The sequence below is a fragment of the Phyllobates terribilis genome, unplaced genomic scaffold, assembly GCF_046119375.1.
Source record: "Phyllobates terribilis strain yellow unplaced genomic scaffold, ASM4611937v1 Scaffold_2__4_contigs__length_985480577, whole genome shotgun sequence".
Classification (NCBI taxonomy): Eukaryota; Metazoa; Chordata; class Amphibia; order Anura; family Dendrobatidae; genus Phyllobates; species Phyllobates terribilis.
Genome location: NW_027362762.1, coordinates 316,948,926 through 316,971,636, shown reverse-complemented (window position 1 = coordinate 316,971,636; position 22,711 = coordinate 316,948,926). Strand labels below are relative to the sequence as shown.

The 22,711-nt window shown below is 41.5% G+C and overlaps 2 protein-coding genes across 4 annotated transcripts in view; one reads left to right on the top strand and one right to left on the bottom strand.

Moving 5' to 3' along the window:
• The window catches only part of CARS2 (cysteinyl-tRNA synthetase 2, mitochondrial), an 84,253-nt gene extending 68,718 nt beyond the window's left edge, over window positions 1-15,535 (top strand). The window contains exons 10-15 of the mRNA XM_073664364.1: window positions 2,381-2,447; window positions 2,567-2,705; window positions 2,792-2,915; window positions 6,229-6,327; window positions 14,472-14,717; window positions 14,847-15,535. Coding sequence (XP_073520465.1) covers window positions 2,381-2,447; window positions 2,567-2,705; window positions 2,792-2,915; window positions 6,229-6,327; window positions 14,472-14,717; window positions 14,847-14,903 — 732 coding nt within the window. The 3' untranslated portion in view covers window positions 14,904-15,535. The remainder of the gene's footprint in view (window positions 1-2,380; window positions 2,448-2,566; window positions 2,706-2,791; window positions 2,916-6,228; window positions 6,328-14,471; window positions 14,718-14,846) is intronic.
• A 6,273-nt stretch (window positions 15,536-21,808) lies between these two features.
• The window catches only part of NAXD (NAD(P)HX dehydratase), a 43,692-nt gene continuing 42,789 nt past the window's right edge, over window positions 21,809-22,711 (bottom strand). For all 3 annotated transcript variants that reach the window (XM_073664338.1, XM_073664334.1, XM_073664330.1), the window contains one exon: window positions 21,809-22,265. In XM_073664338.1, the coding sequence (XP_073520439.1) occupies window positions 22,115-22,265 (151 nt within the window). In that variant the 3' untranslated portion in view covers window positions 21,809-22,114. The remainder of the gene's footprint in view (window positions 22,266-22,711) is intronic.

Sequence of the window (22,711 nt, the reverse complement as noted above, 5' to 3'; positions counted from 1 at the left end):
GGGAGGCAAACATATTATCCGAGCACGCCGAAGATACTCTGATAACACCCGAGCATGCTCGGATAGCATGTTATCCGAACACGTTCGCTAAACACTAACTATAAGTGAATCATAATTATTACACAAGGCAACAGTACAAAGCCCTTAAAAACCTCCTTGTGACACCTTTACTTGGGGTATGTGCACATGACGTTTTCATTCCAACATCTGAGCCAACAAGGTTTTCCTGGCGATCTTTTACCTGAATTGGCTTTGCTGTCGTTTTTTGCTGCGGTTCCACCAGCATCTTTTTCTTTATACTTTCAAGTGGCGGATTCCAAACAAAGCCACTCAATGAATGATGATGCTTGCTGTTAAAACAAGTAACCAAAGACATGCGCTCAGTGTCATTCTTACATTGCTGTGCAGCATACTCACTTTTTGTGGCGGCTTTGCGGCACTCCTTCAGGTGGATTCCGCCTGAAAATGACATTGTGTGCACATAACCTAAATGTCTCCTAAATGTATATTTTTTCAGACCTGGCAACTTACTTGCCCTTTTCCCTTCAAAATAAAATAAAAAGTTAAAGGGGTTTTCCAGTTTTGGAAAACTCCTATACCTTAACTGATGTGTGTTTTTAAAAAACAAACTGTGTTATTTTCCCCCCTCCCAGAGTCCAGCTTTTAGTCTCTGCTGCTGATCCCAGTTGTGTGTTGTTGTTTGGGATTGGCGGCAAGAGCCTCTGAGCTCACTGATTGGCTGTAGTGCTGTCGTCTTGACGTCAGTGCTGCAGACAATAACAGACACCAGGAGCAGCAGTGGACACCTGGAGGGTGAGTAAAACAAACTGCAGCTGGGGAAAATGGGTTTCACAAAACTGGAAAACCCCTTTACGACCTTGGACGTATGAGTACGTCCAAGGTCGCCTCCCCATGTTTGATGCGCTGAGCCCGCATCTTTTCCGGCACATGACAGCTGATCTGATCGGCTGTAATGTGCCCAAAAGAGCTGTTAACATGTTAAACGCCGCTCCGGAAGCGCGTCATAAGACCCGCCCATCGGCGCAACCGTCACATGATTGTGGGGCGCCAATGGGTTGGCATGACAAACCCGGGGTCTGCAGGACACCCCTGTGGTTGTCATAGGCGGTGCTGATAGCAGATTGGCTAGCGGTCGGCGTTCATAGCAGATGAGCACTTTTGTTACACATAAAAGGGCTGAAGTCCTGTTATTTGTTGCACAGGCAATCTGATGATTGCAGCTTCTAGTCTCACATGGAGACTATTAAAGCCAGCGAAAAGTGAAAAACAAATGTTTTTAAAAATATAAAAAATATATAAAAGTTCAAATCCACCCCCCTTTCGCCCCATTCAAAATAAAAAAAATCAAACATACACATATTTGGTATCGCCGGGTTCAGAATTGCCTGAACTATCAGTATATAAAAAGTATTAATCTGATCGGTAAACGGGGTAACGAGAAAAAAAATCAAAACGCCAAAAGTACGTTTTTTTGGTCGCTGCAACATTGCAATAAAATGCAATAACGGGCGATCAAAACATCAGATCTACCTCAAAATGGTATCAATGAAAACGTGTGCTCAATGCACAAAATTAAGCCCTCCCCAGCCCCAGATCCCGAAAAATGGAGACACTGAGGGTCTTGGAAAATGGCGACTTTTTTTTATTTTATTTTTTTAAACAAAATTTAGATTTAGATCTAGTAACCTATATATGTTTGGTATCTGAAAACTTGTGATGATCTGGAAAATCATAATAGCAGGTCAGATTTAGCATTTAGTGAACGTGGTAAAAAAAAAAAAAAAAACTGTGGAATTTACTTTTTTTGCAATTTCACCGCACTTGGAATTTTTTTTCCTGTTTTCCAGTACACGATATGGTAAAACCAATGGTGTCTTTCAAAAGTACAACTCATCCTGCAAAAAAAACAAGCCCTCACGTGGCCATATTGACGGAAAAATAAAAAAGTTATGGCTCTGGGAAGAAGAGGAGCAAAAAACGAAAGCGTAAAAACCCACGGTGGTTAGGGGTTAATGTACTGTATATTGTGCAAACCAGTAGTGAGACCAATCCCAATGCCCCTCATTCACAGGGCTTTGTTCTCCTTTCATACTAACAGCTTAGCAAGCCTGGTGGGATAACCCACTGTAGTTTCCAGCTATCACACTTGTAGGCTAAAGAGGATTGTACAGGCATATAATTACATGGCTGCTGGACCTGGGTTGTGTGCTAGATTGCAGCCTAAATCTATTCACTTTACTAAAGCTGAGCTGCAATACCAAACCCAACCAGAGCACAAGTGTGGCGCACTTTCTGGCAGAATGTGGCTGCTTTCCTAATCCTGCACACGCTGACTCTTTTTGTGTATTCCTCTTTCCAGGAATTCCTACAGTCTTTCTCGTCTGATGAATTTCGGATGTTTTGCTTGCGCACTAATTACAGATCAGGTACAGTCATGATATATTGTGATACCTTGTACTGTGCGGCTTCCAGCGCAGGGAGGACAGGCGATCAGGTGATGTGCTGCCTGCTTTCTGCTTTCACCTACTTTCATCTCCATTCTTAGCTGTTGAATACAGTAAGGATTCCATGAGCGAAGCCTCCAACACCCTGAGAATAATCTCCTCTTTTCTGCACGATGCCAGGGCCTATGTGAAAGGCCAGCTCCTCTGTGGGCCGGTACAGGAGCAGATCCTGTGGCAGAGGTACTCCCATCATCTCTCCACCTTCCTACCACAACACAGTCTTCACTTGCTTTTCTCACAAATGTTTTTCCTCCCTTGTCAAAAAGCCTGAATGAAACAAAAGTGAATGTGAAAGCCGCATTAGCAGATGACTTTGACACCCTAGGAGCCGTCAATGCCGTTCTGGACCTCATTCACCACGGCAACCGACAACTTAAGGCCGTTTCCAAGGTAACCCATCAGTATTTAAATCTAAAGATGGCAGCTGTCCACGCCAGCAGGCTCAAGGGTGCCCTGTGGGTGGCCACTACTTCTGGGCTGGATCTGATCCTTTCTAGTTCCCAGGACAATACATTTCAGTTCAGCTGTGAGAATATTGTGTGGATCAGAAAAAAAAGAAATCATTGTTGCTCCTGAAAGGGAGCCTGTCTCCCCCAAAATGTAAATTCAGCTACCTAAACATTTATATAGGGGGCTTAGCCCCTATAAAAATCATACAAGTAATATATATTTTAATGTTTTATTTGCAGATTAATTCACTTTTAATCCATATGCAAATGAGAGCACTTTAGTGCACCCTTGGCATGGCTAATGTCTCGGTGCACCGTTACGCCCTCCGATTTGCATAGCCAGCACTGTCCCTGATCTTGGTTGACTAAAATCTCTGTTCCTGCGCTTGCACACTGACACTGCAGGGGCCCAGCGGCATGCTCACAGTGTCAGTCCGGGGCGTACTCAGTGTGGGTGCAGACATGCTTAGAGCGCTAGCTTCTGCCATGCTGTAGTGTAGCGAGCGAGTAGTTTCACACTCACACTCAGTATGTGTGCCCACCCTGACACTGTGAGCGTGTCGCTGGATTTCCTCTAGTGTCGGTGCATACGTGCTGGATCAGAGATTTGAGATTAAGGAGCACTCGCTGTCAGAAAGCCAGCGCTGACGATCAAATCAGTGCTGGATAAGCAAATGGGAGGGTGTGACTGTGCACTGAGCCATTGGCCATGCCAGGGGTGCACCAAAGTGCTCTCATTTGCATATGGATTAAAAGTAATTTTATCTGAAACTACAACATTAAAATGTACATTACTGGTATGCTTTTATAGGGCTATAGTCCCTTATATAATTGTTTAAGTAGCTCAATTTGCATTATGGGGGGTGACAGACTCCATTTAAGGTAAATTTGCCACCAAGTTTTTACCACATAATATGAAAGCAGCATAATGCAGAGACAGAGACCTGGATTCCAGCGATATGTCACCTACTAGGCTGCTAGCAGTATTTTTTTTGTATAAAATCACAGCAGTAGATTATCACTAGAGGACTAGTAAACCTGCTGCCATGTATTCTTCTATATTCATGAGCTCTGTATAACATTGCGTTCACCACTGATTGGCAGCTTTCTGCCTATGCGCAGTATGCATTAAAAACTGCCAATAAGTCGTGTGGGCAAGGTTATACAGAATTTAGAATTAGAGTTGGTGCGAATCAATTAGCACATCCCATTCCATCGTCCACGACAGTGATTCGGGACAAGAGAGGGGAGTACAACCTTTTACCTGCTGACGTCCGTGGTTCTTCTTTTGATTAGCCAGCCTGGCACAACATCATAGCCGTCTGGCATACACAAACCAGGTAAGATGCGGTACTCCCTCTCCTATCATGCGGCCACTGACCACTGTTGTGGTTGATGGAATGGGATGTGCAGATAAATTCGCACCAACTCTACTCATCTTTCAGAGATATGGTAGATTTCCTGCTGATAAAAACAGTTATTTTATCAAAACTGCAGCAAGCAGCCCAGTAAGTGACACGTCACTGGAATCAGGGTCTGTGCTCCTACATCATGCTGCTCTCAGATAAGGTTGCAAAAACCAGGTGACAGATTCCCTTTATGAAATGCCCTGCAAATATACTGTTTAGCTAGGTTAAAATATTACCAACCTATCCCCAAATCTGCTTAAAATATCTAAAGCAATATCTTACATCATTATATCCCAAGAGAGAAACTATGAAATGTAAAATACTTTTAAGATACAAACATGCGCTCAATTAACAAATAGATTATGAGATGTAAGAAAACATGTAGCATATGGTTGTATGGGATCTGCTGAGTTTTGGTGTGCAAGTTAATAATTACACTAATATCTACTGGATCTTTAAAAGGGGATTTATTATAAATAGGGTATTTTTAAGTTCATGTATAAAGGACAAGGGAAATAGGGGTCTGGAGATGGTGGGAAGTGTCTAACTAGCACTGTGTGCCACCTTTTGCCAGCTTCTCACTCAAGCGTCAGCCATGTAATACCAACCAATCAGTCCAGTGTCACCATCGTCTGAAGATGCCACTCTTAGGTCCAGAATAGATTAGAGATTCGAAAGTCATTTAGAAGATCATATCATAGATTCCCTGGACTAGCCATAAAACATCCGAGGCGATGGCATTGACCAGCAATCACAACCTGTTAACTATGTAGTCCAGCTTTCATCTTTAAACCACTTCATTCCCAGGAGACAAAGGGGTTGTATAATATGTAAGTGTCCTGAGAACTTTCCAAGACATTCAGGTTTGTCTTTAAAAAAAAAGGGATCTCTTAATATTTAAAGGGAATCTGTCACCAGATTTTGCCACCTAATCTGAGAGCAGTATATTGTAGGGTGAGAGGCCCTGATTCAAGCGATGTGTCACTTACTGGGCTGCTTAGTGTAGTTTTTAAAAAATCACTGTTTTATCAGCAGGAGATTATCACTAGAGGACTAGTAAACCTGCAGCGAGGCAGTCCAACCACGCCCCACCACTGATTGTCATCTTTCTGCCTATGCACAGTGTACACAGATAGCTACCAATCAGTGATGTGGGTGTGGTTATACAGAGCTCAGCACTCAGAGAACTAGGAGAACAGGAGCAGATAAAGTTATTCAAAACTTCAGCACCCAGTAAAGTAATACATTGCTGGAATCAAGGTCTCTGCTCCTATTTCATGCTGCTCTCACATGGTATAGAAAAATTCTGGTGACAGATTCCCTTTAAACTTCTAGTCACAAGTTGTGAAAACTTGCCCATGTTGGCTTCCAGCAGGTTGGGATCTTTGAGAAAGGTGTCTAAAGGAAGAACACAAATATGGAATTATTCTGTACTATTCCATTAGGAGTTTATTGAGGGATCCAAGTTCAGTCTTGCTAACCCCAGTTTATCCATTTTTAGTTAATTGATTAAATATTTCTTGTGTCATTACACAATTACCATCTGTGAAATAATAAGAAAAGCCATAATTTAGGCCATTTACATTACAATAATCATATTTAAAGTTCTTCAATGTTTTGCCACATTTAAGAATTTGCAAAATGGAACGAATGTGTGGGATTTTTGAAGACTATGCATGTCATCTGCCAGGGTCAAGCAAAGCTAGGATGATGTTGGCAGTTATCATGTGTCTATGGATATTGCATGACACCATTCAGATGCAGGATCAATGCATTTTTTCAGACTTCACATTGCGTCAGTGTCACTTAACTAAACAAAACACAATACATTTGTATCTGTTGCAGGGTATACCCGAGGCTCGTAGCCCTGTGGTGTACGGTGCGATTGTATCATACGTGGAGCAGTTTTTGGATCTTTTGGGAATGTCTCAGCAGGAGCAGCAGGTACCATCATTTCTTTGCTATGTAATCTATCCCCCACTAAACTTGAACATAAGAGCATAATTTACAGAACAGCCCTCTTTCTTAACTTAATTTCATCAGAGATCCCCTTTATCACCTATTCATGGAGTAGAGGATATTTGATTGTTCGGAGGGGGTCTGTACTAATTGGCAGAACGGGGAGTTTTCATCCATAAGGCTATGTGTACATGTTGCATTTTTTCCCACACAGATTTGGTGCATAAAATAAGTAGCATTTTACAGTACCAGCAAAGTAAATGAGTATTCTGAAATCTCATGCACACGTTGCTTATTTTTTCCTAGCAGATTTGCAGCTGATTTAAATCCGCAGCATGTCAATTCTTACAGCGTTTTTGCAGCCGATTTCACCCATACTAATGAATGGGGAAAACATGCAGCAAAAACGCTTTCATCTCTGTTGGAACGACAGTACAAAAGCCTGACCGGCGCTCCATTCATTCTCTATGGGACCCCCTGAAAAAGCGAAGTACAGTGCTTAGCAGTCCCATATGGGATGAATGGTGTGGCAGTCGGGCATACACACTGACTCTGTATTCTAACAGGGATAGAAGATTCCTTTCCTTCTGATCGGCGCAGGTTCCCGTGGTAGGACTCCCGCTAATCAATACATTTTCATTTATTCACTGAATAACTTGTTTTCACCAGAGAAACTCCTTTAAGGTGAAAGTATGCTTTATATGTTGTCTCACCATTATGAAAACTAATACATACAGTGGCATGTAAAATTTGGGCACTCCTGGTCAAGATTACTGTTATTATGAACAGTTAAGCAAGTTGAAGATGAAATTATCTCTAAAAGGACTTCAAGGGGTGTCACACTGTAGAAGGATCATCTTTATTCTCATTTGCACAAGGAAAGACTAGAAGCAATGGGATGAAACTGAATGGGAGGAGACACAGATTAGATATTAGAAAAACTTTTTGACAGTTAGGGTGATCAATGAGTGGAACAGGCTGCCACGAGAGGTGGTGAGTTCTCCTTCAATGGACGTCTTCAAACAGAGGCTGGACAGACATCTGTCTGAGATGATTTAGTGAATCCTGCTTTGAGCAGGGGGTTGGACCAGATGACCCAGGAGGTCCCCTCCAACTCTACCATTCTATGATTCTATGACTTAAGTTAAGATGACACATTTCCTTTGTATTTTAGGCAAAAAAAGATATATTTATTTTCATCTTTTACATTTTAAAAATTACAAAAAGGAAAATGGGCCAATGCACAAGTTTGGGCACTCTGCATGATTAGTACCTAGTAACACCCCCTTTTGAAAGTATCACAGCTTGTAAACGCTTTTTGTAGCCAGACAAGAGACTTTCAATTGTTTGAGGGATTTTCATCCATTCTTCCTTGGAAAACTCTTCCAGTTCTGTGAGATTCCTGGGTCATCTTACATACACTGCTATTTTGAGGTCTAGCCACAGATTTTCAATGATGTTCAGATAAGGGGACTGTGAGGGCCATTGAAAAACCTTCAGCTTGCGACTTTTAAGGTAGTCTATAGTGGATTTTGACGTGTGCTTAGGATCATTATCCATTTGTAGAAGCCATCTGCTTTTCAACTTCAGCTTTTTTACAGATGGTGTTATGTTTGCATCAAGAATTTGTTGAAATTTCATTGAATCCATTCTTCCCTCTACCCGTGAAATGTTCCTCGTGCCATTGGCTGCAACACAACCCCAAAGTATGATTGATCCACCCCCAAGCTTAATGGTTGGCAAGATGTTCCTTTCCTGAAATTCTGTGCCCTTTTTCCTCCACACATACCTTTGATCATTGTGGTCAAAGAGCTCTATTGTAACTAGTGTTGAGCGAATTTGTTGGCATTTCAAATTCGGGTTCGTGTTCAGGGGCAGATGTTATCTGCGTGACAGCGTGGCAAATCAGAGATGTTCAAGGGCGGAGTCGATTTGTTGGCGCGAACAAGCCGGAACCCTGAACACGAACTCGAATTTGAAATGCCGAACAAATTCGCTCAACACTAATTGTAACCTCATTGGTCCACAAGACTTATTTCCAAAAGTATCAGGCTTGTTTAGATGTTCTTTTGCATACTTCTGACTCTGCTAATTCTTTCTGAAGGTCTTTTGCAGTCAAGTGGGGGTTCTGATTTGCCTCTCTAGCAATCCTACAAGCAGCTCTCATTGAAATTTTGCTTGGTCATCCAGACCTTATCTTGACTTCCACTGTTCCTATTAATTGCCATTTCTTAATTACATTTCGAACTGAGGAAAGGGCAACTTGAAAACGCTTTGCTTTCTTCTCTTAGCCTTCTCCTGCTTTGTGAGCCTCCACCATTTTCATTTTCAGAGTGCTAGGCAGCTGCTTAGAAGAACCCATGGCTGCTGTTTTTTCGTACAACGTTAGAGGAGGCTGGGTTTTTATAAAACTGGGAAATTTGCATCACCTGACCTTTCCTAACGATGATAATGAACAAGCCATAACCCTAACAGGCTAATTAAGGTCTAAAACCTTGGTCAAAGTTATCTGAGTGCACAAATCTCCAAGGGTGCCTGTGGGTGGGCTTCAAAGAAAACTGATTTTTACTACATGGAGAAATATTATACAGGGTGGGCCATATATGGATACACCTAAATTGAGCCCTGACCTAAATCCTATTGAGCATCATTGGAAAGAGCTGAAACATGCCATCTGGAAAAGGTAACCTTCAAACACGAGTCTGGAGCAGTTTGCTCATGAGGAGTGGGCCAAAATACCTGTTGAGTGGTTCAGAAGTCTCATTGACAGTTACAGGAATTGTTTGATTGCAGTGATTGCCTCAAAAGGTTGTTCAACAAAATATTAACCCCTTTAAAGCCCAAGATGTATTAATACGCATCTGTGCCCTGGGCTTTAAGAGCCTGACCCGTATTAATACGTCATTGCGATCGCGTGCGCACACAGGCTGTGTGGGCGCGATCGCCGCCGGGTGTCAGCTGATTATCACAGCTGACACCCGGTGCTATGTGCAGGGAGCGGTCCCGCACCGCTCCCGGCACATTAACCCCCGCAATGCTGCGATCGAAATCGATCGCAGCATTGCGGTGGCTAGGGGGAGGTGATCGCAATACTCACCTCCTCTTCCGGCCTCCAGCGCTGTCTGCCGCGGCTTCCCGGATGTTGACATGATGACCCGATGTTGTCATGAAAACATCTGGGTCACCAGACAGCAGGAAGATTTTTTGGTCATGCGCAGTGCATGACCAAACTATCTTCTCCCTGTGCAGCGCTGACAGCCTGCATAGCACAGGTATGGTGCTCCATTCCTGTGCTATGCAGGCGATCAGAGTAAAAAAAGTGAACGTCCCATAGTGGGACAAAGTATAAAAGTAAAAAAACTATCAGAAAGTGAAAAAAAATAGTAAAAATATTTTTTTTAAAAAATAATAATAATCTACCAAAAATAAAAATATAATGTACCCATCAATAAATATTATTATGAAAAAAAAAACCAAAAACAATAAAAGTACACATATTTGGTATCGCCGCGTCCGGAACAACCTGACCTATAAAATTGTCCCACTAGTTTACCCCTTCAGTGAACACGGTAAAAAAAAAAAGAAAAAAAAACGAATCAAAAAACAATGCTTTATCATACCGCCAAACAAAAAATGGAATAACACGCGATCAAAAAGATGAATATAAATAAAAATGGTACCGATGAAAACGTCATCTTGTCCCGCAAAAAACAAGCCGCCACACAGCTCCATCAGCCGAAAATTAAAGTTATAGCTCTCAGAATAAAGCGATGCAAAAAAATAATTTTTTCTATAAAATTGCTTTTATTATGTAGAAGCGCCAAAACATAGAAAAACGATATTCATGTGGTATCGATTTAAACGTACTGACCCCAAGAATAAAGCTATCTTATCAATTTTACCACACGCGGAGCAGAATAAAAAATAACAAAAATAATAATTCCTGAATTGTTGGTTTTTGTTTATTCTGCCTCCCAAAAATCGGAATAGAAAGCGATCAAAAAATGTCACGTGCCTGAAAATGGTACTAATAAAAACGTCAACTCATCCCGCAAAAAACAAGCCATCACATGACTCTGTCGGCCAAAATCTGGAAAAATTATAGCTCTCAAAATATGGCGCTGCAAAAACTAGATTTTACGAAAAAATGCGTCTTTTAGTGTGTGACAGCTGTCAATCATAAAAACCCGATATGATTCTGGTATCTCTGTAGTCGCACTGACCCGAAGAATAAAGTCGTCTAATCACTTATACCACACAAGGAACGGAGTAAAAAATAAACTCTCGAGTTAGGGTTGGGCTAGGGTTGGGGTTGGGGTTGGGGTTAGGGTTGGGCTAGGGTTAGGGTTGGGATTTTTTTCAAAAGTAAAAGAAAAAAAAAAGATGACGATATGGCAACTAGTGTTGAGCGCAAGTGCTCGCTACTTGAGTTTGCATCGGGTGCTCGGGTATGCATTGAGTATCGTGGGTGCTCGAGTGACATGCTCGAGTCTCCACCCCATATGCTTCGCGGCCAAAAAAAACCTCGCCGGGCTTGCCTGCCATGCACGAGCGATGCCCGCATGTTTTTTTTTGGGTGTCTAATAACCGTGAAACATGCGGGGCGGGGACTCGAACATGTCACTCGAGCACCCTTGATACATGGTGAATACCTGAGTACCCGATGCAAACTCAAGTAGCGACCACTTGCGCTCAAGACTAATGACAACTTATTCAATATGATGACATAATGTTATCAAATTCTGTGTCGTACCTCTGGGTTCAAAATGTTCACTATACCCCTTGATAAAATCCTTGAGGGGTGTAGTTTCCAAAATGAGGTCACTTGTGGGGGGTTTCCACTATTTAGGCACATCAGGGGCTCCCCAAACGCGACATGGCGTCTGCTCTCGATTCCAGCCGATTTTGCGTTCAAAAAGTCACACAGTGCTCCTTCCCTTCTGAACTCTGCCGTGCGCCCAAACACTGTATTTTCCCCACATATGGGGTATTGGCGTACTCAGGAGAAATTGCACAACAAACTGCATGGTGCAATTTCTCCTGTTACCCTTATGAAAATGCAAAATTGGGGGCTGAAAAACATTTTTGTGGGAAAAATGTGAAAATTTTATTTTTACGGCTCAATGTTATAAACTTCTGTGAAGCACCTGGGGGTTTAAGGTGCTCACCACACATCTAGATAAGTTCCCTGAGGGGTCTAGTTTCCAAAATGGTGTCACTTGTGGGGGGTTTCCACTGTTTAGGCACATCAGGGGCTCCCCAAATGCAACATGACGTCCGCTAATTATTCAAGCAAATTTTACGTTCAAAAAGTCAAATGGCGCTCCTTCCCTTCCGAACCCTGCTGTGCTCACAAACAGTGTTTTCCCCACATATGGGGTATCTGCGTGCCCAGGGGAAATTGCACAACAAATTTTGGGGTCCATTTTTTCCTCTTACCCCTGCGAAAATAAAAAAAATTGTTTCTAAAGTAACATTTTTGTGAAAAAAGTTAAATGTTAATTTTTTTCTTCCACATTCCAAAAATTCCTGTGAAGCACCTGAAGGGTTAATAAAGTTCTTGAATGTGGTTTTGAGCATCTTGAGGGGTGCAGTTTTTAGAATGGTGTCACTTTTGGGTGTTTTCTGTCATAAAGACCCCTCAAAGTGACTTCAAATATGATGTGGTCCCTAAAAAAATGTTTTTGTAAATTTTGTTGGAAAAATGAGAAATCGCTGGTAAACTTTTAACCCTTATAGCGCCCTAATAAAAAAAAAAAAATTTTGGTTCCAAAATTGTGCTGATGTAAAGTAGACTTGTGGGAAATGTTATTTATTAACTATTTTGTGTGACATATCTCTCTGATTTAAGGGCATAAAAATGCAAATTTTGAAAATTGCAAAATTTTCGCCAAATTTCCGTTTTTTCCACAAATAAACGCAAGTGATATCGACGAAATTTTACCACAATCATGAAGTACAATCTGTTACGAAAAATAATCTCAGAATCAGGGGGATCCGTTGAAGCATTTCAGAGTAATTACCTCATAAAGTGACAGTGGTCAGAATTGTAAAAATTGGCCCGGTCATTAACGTGCAAACCACCTTGGGTTGTAAAGGTGTTAAGTTAAGAGTACAATAATTTCTGTCCAGGCCTATTTCATGAGTTTAATTTTTAAAAAAAATTCTGTGGAAGCAGGGTTGAAAAGCAATGTCTGACTTTCATTTGTTCATTTTCATAGATTTTTAATTTATTATTACTTTTGTCAGATTCAAGTTATTTCTGTGACCATTGTGGGTTTTTCTTTCATTAAATGAGGGGTACCAACAATTTTGACCACATGTGTATGTCTGTTATATAGTCAGTGCTCAAATATATTATTGAGGGTCTTTGGTTTAGGATGTAGTGATGATACAGACAATACTACCATGACTGGCCATATGGAAGGTTTCACTCTCAGCTGCCATGCCATGAGTGCCGCCTTAGCTGTACTTCACTCTCAATCACGGATGACTCATGGATGGTAAAAGCGGACACACAGAACATACACTGATGGTAAAAACGGACACACAGACCGTAGACCGATGACCACACTGATGGTAAAAACGGACACACCGACCATACACAGGTGACACTGATGGTAAAAATGGAAACACCTACCATACACTGGTGACACTGATGGTAAAAACGGACACACCGACCATACACTGGTGACACTGATGGTAAAAATGGACAAACCGACCATACACTGGTGACACGGATGATAAAAACGGACACACAGACCGTAGACTGATGACCACACTGATGGTAAAAACGGACACACCGACCATACACAGGTGACACTGATGGTAAAAATGGACACACCTACCATACACTGGTGACACTGATGGTAAAAACGGACACACCGACCATACACTGGTGACACTGATAGTAAAAAAGGACACACCGACCATACACTGATGAGACACTGATGGTAAAAACGGACACACCGACCATACACTGGTGACACTGATGGTAAAAACGGACATTTCGACCATACACTGGTGACACTGATGGTAAAAACGGACACACCGACCTTACACTGATGGTAAAAACAGACACACCGACCTTACACTGATGGTAAAAACAGACACACCGACCATACACTGATGGTAAAAACAGACACACCGACCATACACTGATGGTAAAAACAGACACACTGACCATACACTGATGGTAAAAACGGACACACTGACCATACACTGATGGTAAAAACGGACACACTGACCATACACTGATGGTAAAAACGGACACACCGACCATACACTGATGGTAAAAACAGACACACCGACCTTACACTGATGGTAAAAACAGACACACTGACCATACACTGATGGTAAAAACGGACACATCGACCATACACTGATGGTAAAAACGGACACACGACCATACACTGGTGACACTGATGGTAAAAACAGACACACCAACCATACACTGATGACACTGATGGTAAAAACGGACACACCGACCATACATTGGTGACACACTGATGGTAAAAGCGGACACACTGACCATACACTGGTGACACTGATGGTAAAAACGGACAATACACTGATGGTAAAAATGGACACACAGACCTTACACTGATGGTAAATACGGACACACAGACCATACACTGATGACACACTGATGGTAAAAACAGACACACGGATCATACACTGATTATAAAAATGGACACAGAGACTGTACACTGATGCACAACAGTGATAACACTGCCATTTTTTCATGTATGTGTAAATGAGGCCTAAAAGAGCACTGGAGTAAAATGTGACAAATCTCTCAGGTGACAAAGGCCTTTTAATATATTTGTCCAATCTTTGCCAGTCTATGCACCAGAAAAGGAAATCCATGTATATGGGATGTTATAGATATGTCTGTCAATTTCTAGTGTAAACGATAGTAAATTTGTCAGAGATAAAAGCCTGGCCTCCCGCAAATGCTGCACACATTTTTTTTTAAGTGGTAAAAGTGGCACAAAAAAAGGTCGTAAGATCACATGCAGCAAAATTTGCAACTTTTTTCCACCAGAAGACTGGCGCCAGTCGCTTCCTCATAATTGGATTGCATAGTAACGACGGGTGTTTCTTTTGTCTTGCTCGTCTCTACATAGGTTGCAGTGGAAGAGAAAAATCCTGCACTTCTAATAAACGTGGTTGATGAGATTGTAGACTTCAGAAGTAAAGTTCGTAATTACGCTCTAGTAACCGAGGAGACCATGGAAGACTTGCGGGAGTCTAAGGAAGAAAGGGGGCAGCAGAAGGAGAGGAGGAAGCGGATGATTAAAGACAGGGAGCCTCTAATGAGGGCCTGTGATGGAGTACGCCTGAATTTAGCCGGGCTTGGTGTTACCATTAAGGTAAATTGCTATTGCTGCTCATTACAGTTGCCTCATTTTTATTAAGAGCTAATAAAGCAATATCTTGTTACTTCCAACCTCCATGCCAGTTGTAGATGTCCCGTCATTGGATTATTTCATATTTTTCAGGACAGAGGGACCATTTCTACATGGGAGCTGCAGAACAAAAAGGAAAACCCGGAATAGAGAGATTATTTCTTATATGCTGCCATTTATGTCACATTAAAATTATATTTTTTTTCAGAATACATGTTATATTTCATAACTAAGCAATGCTATTTGTCTAGATTTTGTCATTATAAACCATAATTAACTTATTTCTTTTCTAATGAAATATAGTTCTGGGATGGTATAATTGTATAGGCATGTATGTTTATATAGATATATAACAACAAGTATATCAAAACTAGTGCAAAAGAAAAGCAGTTTCCCAAATCAACTAATACCGGAAACTTTAGAAAATAAGCAGCATTCTACTTTTCCTTTTGTAATAGTTATTATAAATTTCTCCAATCATTAAAGGGAAGACCAACACCACTGTTATTTTTTCATTCAATTTCCCTTATGCCAGCCTGGCCATGGGCTCAGCATCCTATGTGAGCCTGCTAATGTTGTCCCCAGCCACTATGTTGCCCGCTGATTAGAAAACATATACAATTTGATTTGCCCCTTTTCAGGGAAAAATAATCAATCCTGTTCTGTGCATGCACTGGCCTTATTAATGGTGCTAGCGCAAGATTTGCACAGGTTTGAGGATGAAGTAGGGGATGTCATCCACATCAAAAGCAGAGGAGAGTCATGAGCAGTCTCACAACCCTTTCTAATAACAGTCCGTGGTCATTAGCATATGCCTGGAAGTTCCTCAGTTTTTTTCTTGTAAGGTACAGGTGCATCTCACTAAATAAAAATATCATCAAAAAGTTAATTTATTTCAGTTCTTCAATACAAAAAGTGAAACTCATTATATAGAGTCATTACAAACAGAGTGATCTATTTCAAGTGTTTATTTCTGTTAATGTTGATGATTATGGCTTACAGCCAATGAAAACACAAAAGTCATTATCTCAGTAAATTAGAATAATTAACAAAAAAACACTTGCAAAGGCTTCCTAAGCATTTAAAAGGTCCCTTAGTCTGTTTCAGTAGGCTCCACAATCATGGGGAAGACTGCTCACTTGATAAATGTCCAGAAGGCAGTCATTGACACACTCCACAAGGTCCCAGAGTTTGGAGGAAGAGTGTAGAGGCCACAATCCAAGCTGCTTGAGATCTAGTGTGAAGTTTCCACAATCAGTGATGGTTTGGGGAGCCATGTCATCTGCTGGTGTAGGTCCACTGTGTTTTATCAAGATCAAAGTCAGCGCAGCCGTCTACCAGGAAATTTTAGAGCACTTCATGCTTCCCTCTGCCGACAAGCTTTTTGGAGATGGAAATTTCATTCTCCCGCAGGACTTGGCACCTGTCCACACTGACAAAAGTACCAATACCTGGTTTAAAAACAACAGTATCACTGTGCTTGATTGGCCAGCAAACTCGCCTGACCTTAACGCCATAGAGAATCTATGGGTATTGTCAAGAGGAAGATGAGAGACACCAGACCCAACAATGCAGACGAGCTGAAGGCTGATATCAAAGCAACCTAGGCTTCCATAACACCTCAGCAGTGCCACAGGCTGATCGCCTCCATGCCACGCCGCATTGATGCAGTAATTGATGCAAAAAGAGCCACGACCAAGTATTGAGTGCATTTATTGAACATACATTTCAGTAGGACAACATTTCGGATTTGAAAAACATTTTTCAAGCTGTTATAAAGTATTCTAATTTACTGAGATAATGACTTTTGTGTTTTCATTGGCTGTAAGACATAATCATCAACATTAACAGAAATAAACACTTGAAATAGATCACTCTGTTTGTAATGACTTTTTGTATTGAAGAATTGAAATAAATTACCTTTTTGGTGATATTCTAATTTAGTGAGATGCACCTGTATATCTGGCTGTGAACAGTGGCTTGCGAAAGTATTGGCATTTTTCGTGTTTTGCTTCCTCACAATCTGGAATCTTACTATTTTTTTTTCCAAGAGTTTGCATCAGTTCATGTAAACAACATGCCTACAATTGTGGACATTTGGTTTTCTTTTTATTGTGAAGCAAACGACAAATAGGACAAAATAACTGAAAACTTCAGTGTGTGTGACCCCTAAAGTCAGCACTTAGTAGAGTCTCCTTTTGCAGCAATTACAGCTGCAAGTCGCTTTGGATAAGTCTCTATGAGCTTTCCACATCTTGCCACTGGGATTTTTGCTCATTCCTCAGGACAAACCTGATCCAGCTCCTTCAGGTTAGATGGTTTCCACTGGTGAACAGCAATCTTCAAGTCTGACCACAGATTCTCAATTGGATTAAGGTCTGGGCTTTGACTAGGCCACTCCAAAACACTTTTCCTCTTAAACCACTCAAGTGTTGTTCTAGGTCATTGTCTTGTTGAAAGGTGAACAGTCTCAAATCACTGACAAACAGCTTTTGCTCAAAAATATCCTTGTATTTCACGCCATCCATCTTCCCCTCGACTCGGACCATTTTCCCTGTCCCTGCTGCTGTAAAACATCCCCATTGCATGATGCTGCCACCTCGTTTCACTGTGGGGATGGTGATCTTGGGGTGATGAGCTGTGTTGGTTTGGCGCCATACATAGCATTTAGCTTGGTGGCCAAAAAGTTCAATTTTGGTCTTATCTGACTACCGCTTCTTCCTTCATACATTTGGGCTGTCTCCCACATGTCTTTTCTGCCCATTCTTCCATAAAGGCCATCTTTATGGATTGCACGGCTTATAGTGGTCATATGGACAGATTCTGCAGTCTCTGCTTGGGAACTCTGCAACTCTTTGAGGGTTGCCGTTGGTCTCCGTGCTGCCTCTCTGATTAGTGCCCTCCTTGCCTGGGCTGAGAGTTTTGGTGGGCAACCCTCTATTGGCCAGCTTGTTGTGGTACCATTCTTGATGAAAATGGATTTGATGGTGCTCCGGGGAAGCATCAGAGATGGAGTTGTTTTTTGTTTGTTTTTTTTATAACCCAACCCTGACTTGTACTTCAACAACTTTGTCCCTGACTTGTTTGGAGATCTCTTTGGCCTTCATGATGTTGTTTGGTTAGTTGTACCACTGTGGCCTTTCAGAAAAGGTGTGTATATACTGACAGACCCTATGACACTTAGATTCCACACAGGTGGACTTCTTGCCTCTAAGCATGTAACTTATGAAGGTAATTGCTTGCACCAAAAATTGTAGGGGCTTCTTAGCAAATAGGGTGAATACATATGCACATAAATTAAATTTATGCCTATATTTCTCACTTTACCAACTTAGACTATTTAGTGCTGATGCATCACATACAAATTGCATTACAAAAATATTTAAAGCGCACCTGTCAGCAGGATTGGGCATACACTGACAGGTGGGTGACATTAAAATGATACCTTGGTTGATGAAATCTGTCCTGTGGTTCTTGTATAATCTTTACGTTCACTTTGGAGATAATGATATGCTCGTGCTTCAGGGCGGCGCTCTATCTGGTGCTCTGCTTATATATTCATCTGTATGCTCTTATGACAGGTCACTGATCGTTCTCTGACCTGTCTCCTATTTTACCTAGTCCCGCACTACTAGATGCATTATGTAAAATAGGAGGCAGGTCAGTGAAGGCACAGTGAGCTGTCATAAGAGCATACAGACGAATATGTAAGCAGAGCAGCAGATAGAGCCCACCGCACAGGCCGTCCCAAAGCACGAGCATATCATTATCTCCAAACTGAAAGTAAAGATTACACAAGAACCACAGGACTGATTTCATCAACCAAGGTATCATTTGAATCAGTGTAAGGTCGCCCACTAGACAGTGTAAGTAGTTTACTGAGCACAATCCTGCTGACAGGTGCGCTTTGAACACAGTTTGTAATGCAACAAAATAGGCAAAAAGCCAACGGTGGGGTGGGGGGGGGGTGAATATTTTCACAAGCCACTGTACATGCAATAGACAGATTGCTATAAAGCACAAGTTCTTTGCATAAAAATGCCGGGACCCTGAATTTGAAAGGGGAAACTTGATCACAGATTCCCTTTAACAATTATTGTGCATCTAGTCTAGTATTTTAAAATTTGGTCCCCATATGAACACCACTTTTTCCCAACCCCAATAGTGTAGTCTATGGGGTTGTTCACAGGTCTGATTTTTTTTTTTTTGCAGACTAGGTGGTCCACGCAAAATAGAGAAGACCGGTCTGATATGGATTTGAGTGTTGGATCAAAATCGGCAATGGCAGTCTTTGTGGTCTGAGAAAAGATAAATCAGTCAGCACTCAGACCCCATCTGACTACTGTCTGCTTTTCATGGACTGTTAGATAGAGAAACTTTTTTTTTTCAACCCAGAAAAACTAAATGATGCTAGAACAGTTTTCCTTGTATGTAAAAAAATAAAAATAAATACGGATGTTTGAATGAGCCCTTAGTTATATACACATCTGAGTACACCTGCTCCAGACACAGCTCTATTGGTTGCCTTAGGAGCAGTCATGTTCTCTGCCCGCTTAGTTTCCTCGGGTGATAACTGCCGATTGCTGCTCCATTGTTGAGCAGTGGGAGGTTTGCCATATAGCTGTGCTTATCAAATTGTGATTCGTCACCTAGTTATTGGTGTAGCGTTTGGAAGGTGATTTTCACAGAGGGAATTATAAGCGGCACAGGCATTTTTCTATTGTCAGCATACTCTGGTTAAGTAACATAATGTACTTATTTTAAAGAAGTTGTCGGCACTCGCTCTCCCCGGGGCTCCCGTGCTGTTGTGACATGTGATGCCGGCACCCAATCAGCGCTGGCGTCACTGTCCCCTCCTCCTGTCGAATTGAGCATGAAGTCAGAGATCAGTCGCAGCCCGGACTTCCTCTTCATGTTCAATTTGCCCGAAGGCGGTGACAGTGACGCCAGCATCACATGTGACAACAGCAGGGGAGACCAGAGGAGAGCGAGTGCAGACACTGCTGGGACGGCGCCAACACGGGAGGAGAGGATAAGCTATTTTATTTTAATCGGGGCCAAACATTTAGATCAAGAAGGGGTTGTCCAAGTAGTGGACAACCCCTTCAATGTTGCACAGAGTTCAGGATACAATATAAAAATACTATAAGCAGCATTCTTCAAGGGCTTGGACCACTGGTGAAGTGGGCCAGTCTAGTGAGGTCTAAGAGCAAGAAGAAAGTCTGCAACCCAGACAACCGCTTTAACTTCTCGTACAATTAAAGAATTAGGTTACAGTCACTTTTCTTTTTACTCTGCATATTAACTTAAAAAAAAATGATAATCAGCTAGCAATATTATTCTTTTTATCTAATATTAAATATAATTTACATGGATGATCAACCAAAACAAGGAGGTCTTGATCATTTAAAAAAAACAAACACACACACAAGTATCTGTTTTCATGGCCTTAACGATTTTTTTTAAATACTAAAGATGCAACAACATCCTAAGTCTACAAATGCAAAATATCAGTATCTGATTTTTCCTTTTTTGTGGCTTAAATGGTATTTGTGTGTCTCTACAAGTATAAAAATGATTTTGGCACCAGGCCAGCAATATTGTGAAAGGTACCAATTAGTATCTTTTGGCTCAAGTCAGAAAAACAAAACAAAAAACATAGGACTCAAAATTTATGAACAGGTGGCGATCCATATGGGTCTCCAAGACAATTTAAGGAAGGTTCCCACAGATAAGTTATTACTGGTCATGGCAGACCAGACTATGTGGGGAGGAATATCAAGAGGGAACCACCGGTGGACCCCTGGAAAGTGCTAGTGACATTACTGCATATGAAGTTGGTCTTTGAAACATTTTGTCACAGCTCTAGATAAGCCTTGTAGACTTTTACCCCTAGTCTGTCTGAAGCAAAGAGCAATGTCAGTGGCCTCTCCTCAAACTTCAATCTACAGATTAAGATTATCCTGGAGTGTGAAAAATCCCACAAGAAACCCACTGTCATGGATAAAGTAGAATTGAACAGCTTTGTTCCATTGCGCGATGCAGTGTGAAATGACCACTGATCAGCAACATGGTGGTCTTTAATAGTCTGATTACACAGACAGATCGCTCTTCAGATGCATGCTGTGCTATCAGTAAAGCCACGTTCAGGATCTGTAAACCAAAACCAGGAGTGGGTGATAACTACAGAAGTGGTGACGTGTTTCTATTATACTTTTCTTTTGACTGTTCCACTCCTTTGGGCTTACAAATACTGATGTAAAATACTGACCAAATACTGAACGAGGCCTAATAGATCATTCCGTGCATATAGGCAGCTATTGTTCTCGCTGTCGAGTCTTTACAGTAAGCTAATAGATTCTATTTAAAGAAAATCCAAAATGACAATATTTATTTTACTTTCATTTGAAACAACTGTAACTTAGAACTGTAGGTCTTGTACATAAGTAAAAATCACCAAATTTAAAGACAATAGAGCTTTTCACTGGGTAAATTATTTTACTTTCCTGTAAAGATTTTCTAAAATTGCATACAAACTATGTATATTTAGAACAATGCATTAGAAGCTCTGACAACATTTCAAGGAACTCATTACAAAGTGGAGACAAATGAAACCTAATTGCAGGCACTTATCACCATGGGCAAGTGGGAGTCACTAGACAGCGATCAGCTACAATTAAAGAGGTTGTCCAGGACTTTACTATTGATGGCATGTCCTTTGGATAGGTCATCAATGTCTGATCGGTGGGTGTGGGACACCTGGCACCACCGCCAATCAGCTGTTCCTGATGCCAGTTGCGGAGCAGCACAGCACAACTTCAACTGTATAGTGCCAACGACCAGGTCTTGCACATCCGCCCCCTACTGATTTGAATTAGGTGATACAGTACCCAGCTGCAGCCACTATACAGTTAACAGAGCTGCACAGCTCCGCAACTGAGCAGTTCCGATGTCCACCGGCACCAGCTGCTTAGTGGGTGTCGCACCCCCACTAATCAGACATTGATAACCTATTTTAAGGCCAGTTCATCAATGTTAATCTCATGTACAACCCCTTTAATGCCTTTTATTTCTTTCTATTAAGTTCATTATCAGAGCACCCATAGTAACTGTATATCCTAGTGTTCAGAGGTGATGGGAAGAAAATCCAGTCATCGTGAATGTGCACTTCCTTCAATTCAGTGCTCTCTTTTTGGTAAAGGGTTAAACAAAAATCTGGAGTCTTCAATAGAAATTTCTCCAACCCCTCCTTACAGGAAATAGTGTTGCATGGTTTCCCTACTGCATAGGAACAAGTGTCTTTTGTGCATTCCAGTGCCAGTCCTATGCATAAAGCAACCACTTGTTCACAACAAGCTGGATCAGGTTTCAAAGAGCTTGTTAAAAGCCGTCCCAACTTCCGAAATCATGTCAGTCGTGGTCATTGAACGGCCATATTTCTGAAATGCTTGATGATTGCACTGCCTTGTAAGAGAACAGGCTCCGAATGCTGCCACCACAAAAGGATTTTGACTGCAACAGAATGAAATCAAAGGGTTAAAATACATCTGTTCAACATACAGGTCTGGAAATGCATAACTAGGGAAATGGGTAAAATAAAATGATTTCACAACAAGTGTAGTATAAAAAGGATACTAAGGGGTACATGGAGCTGGAAATGGCACAAACAGGTCTGGTGGGGTGAACGCTTTATCTGACAAATATTCATAAAAGTGCCATTATAGGGATGCCAGGATTTGTAGTTTGTTCTACCCGATCATTTTCAGACTTCATTTACACCTCTGTATGGACACATTTTATGTCAAAATTGACTGTACTCTGCTGGGTGAGACATCTGCAAGGAGTTTGTTTCCTCTAAGGGTATGTGCAGACCATCCGGAGCCACCTCCAGCTTCCGCTCATTATGCAAATGAGCGCCAGCCTTTTTTATTTTTTCTCACATGCAGGCTTTCCCCATA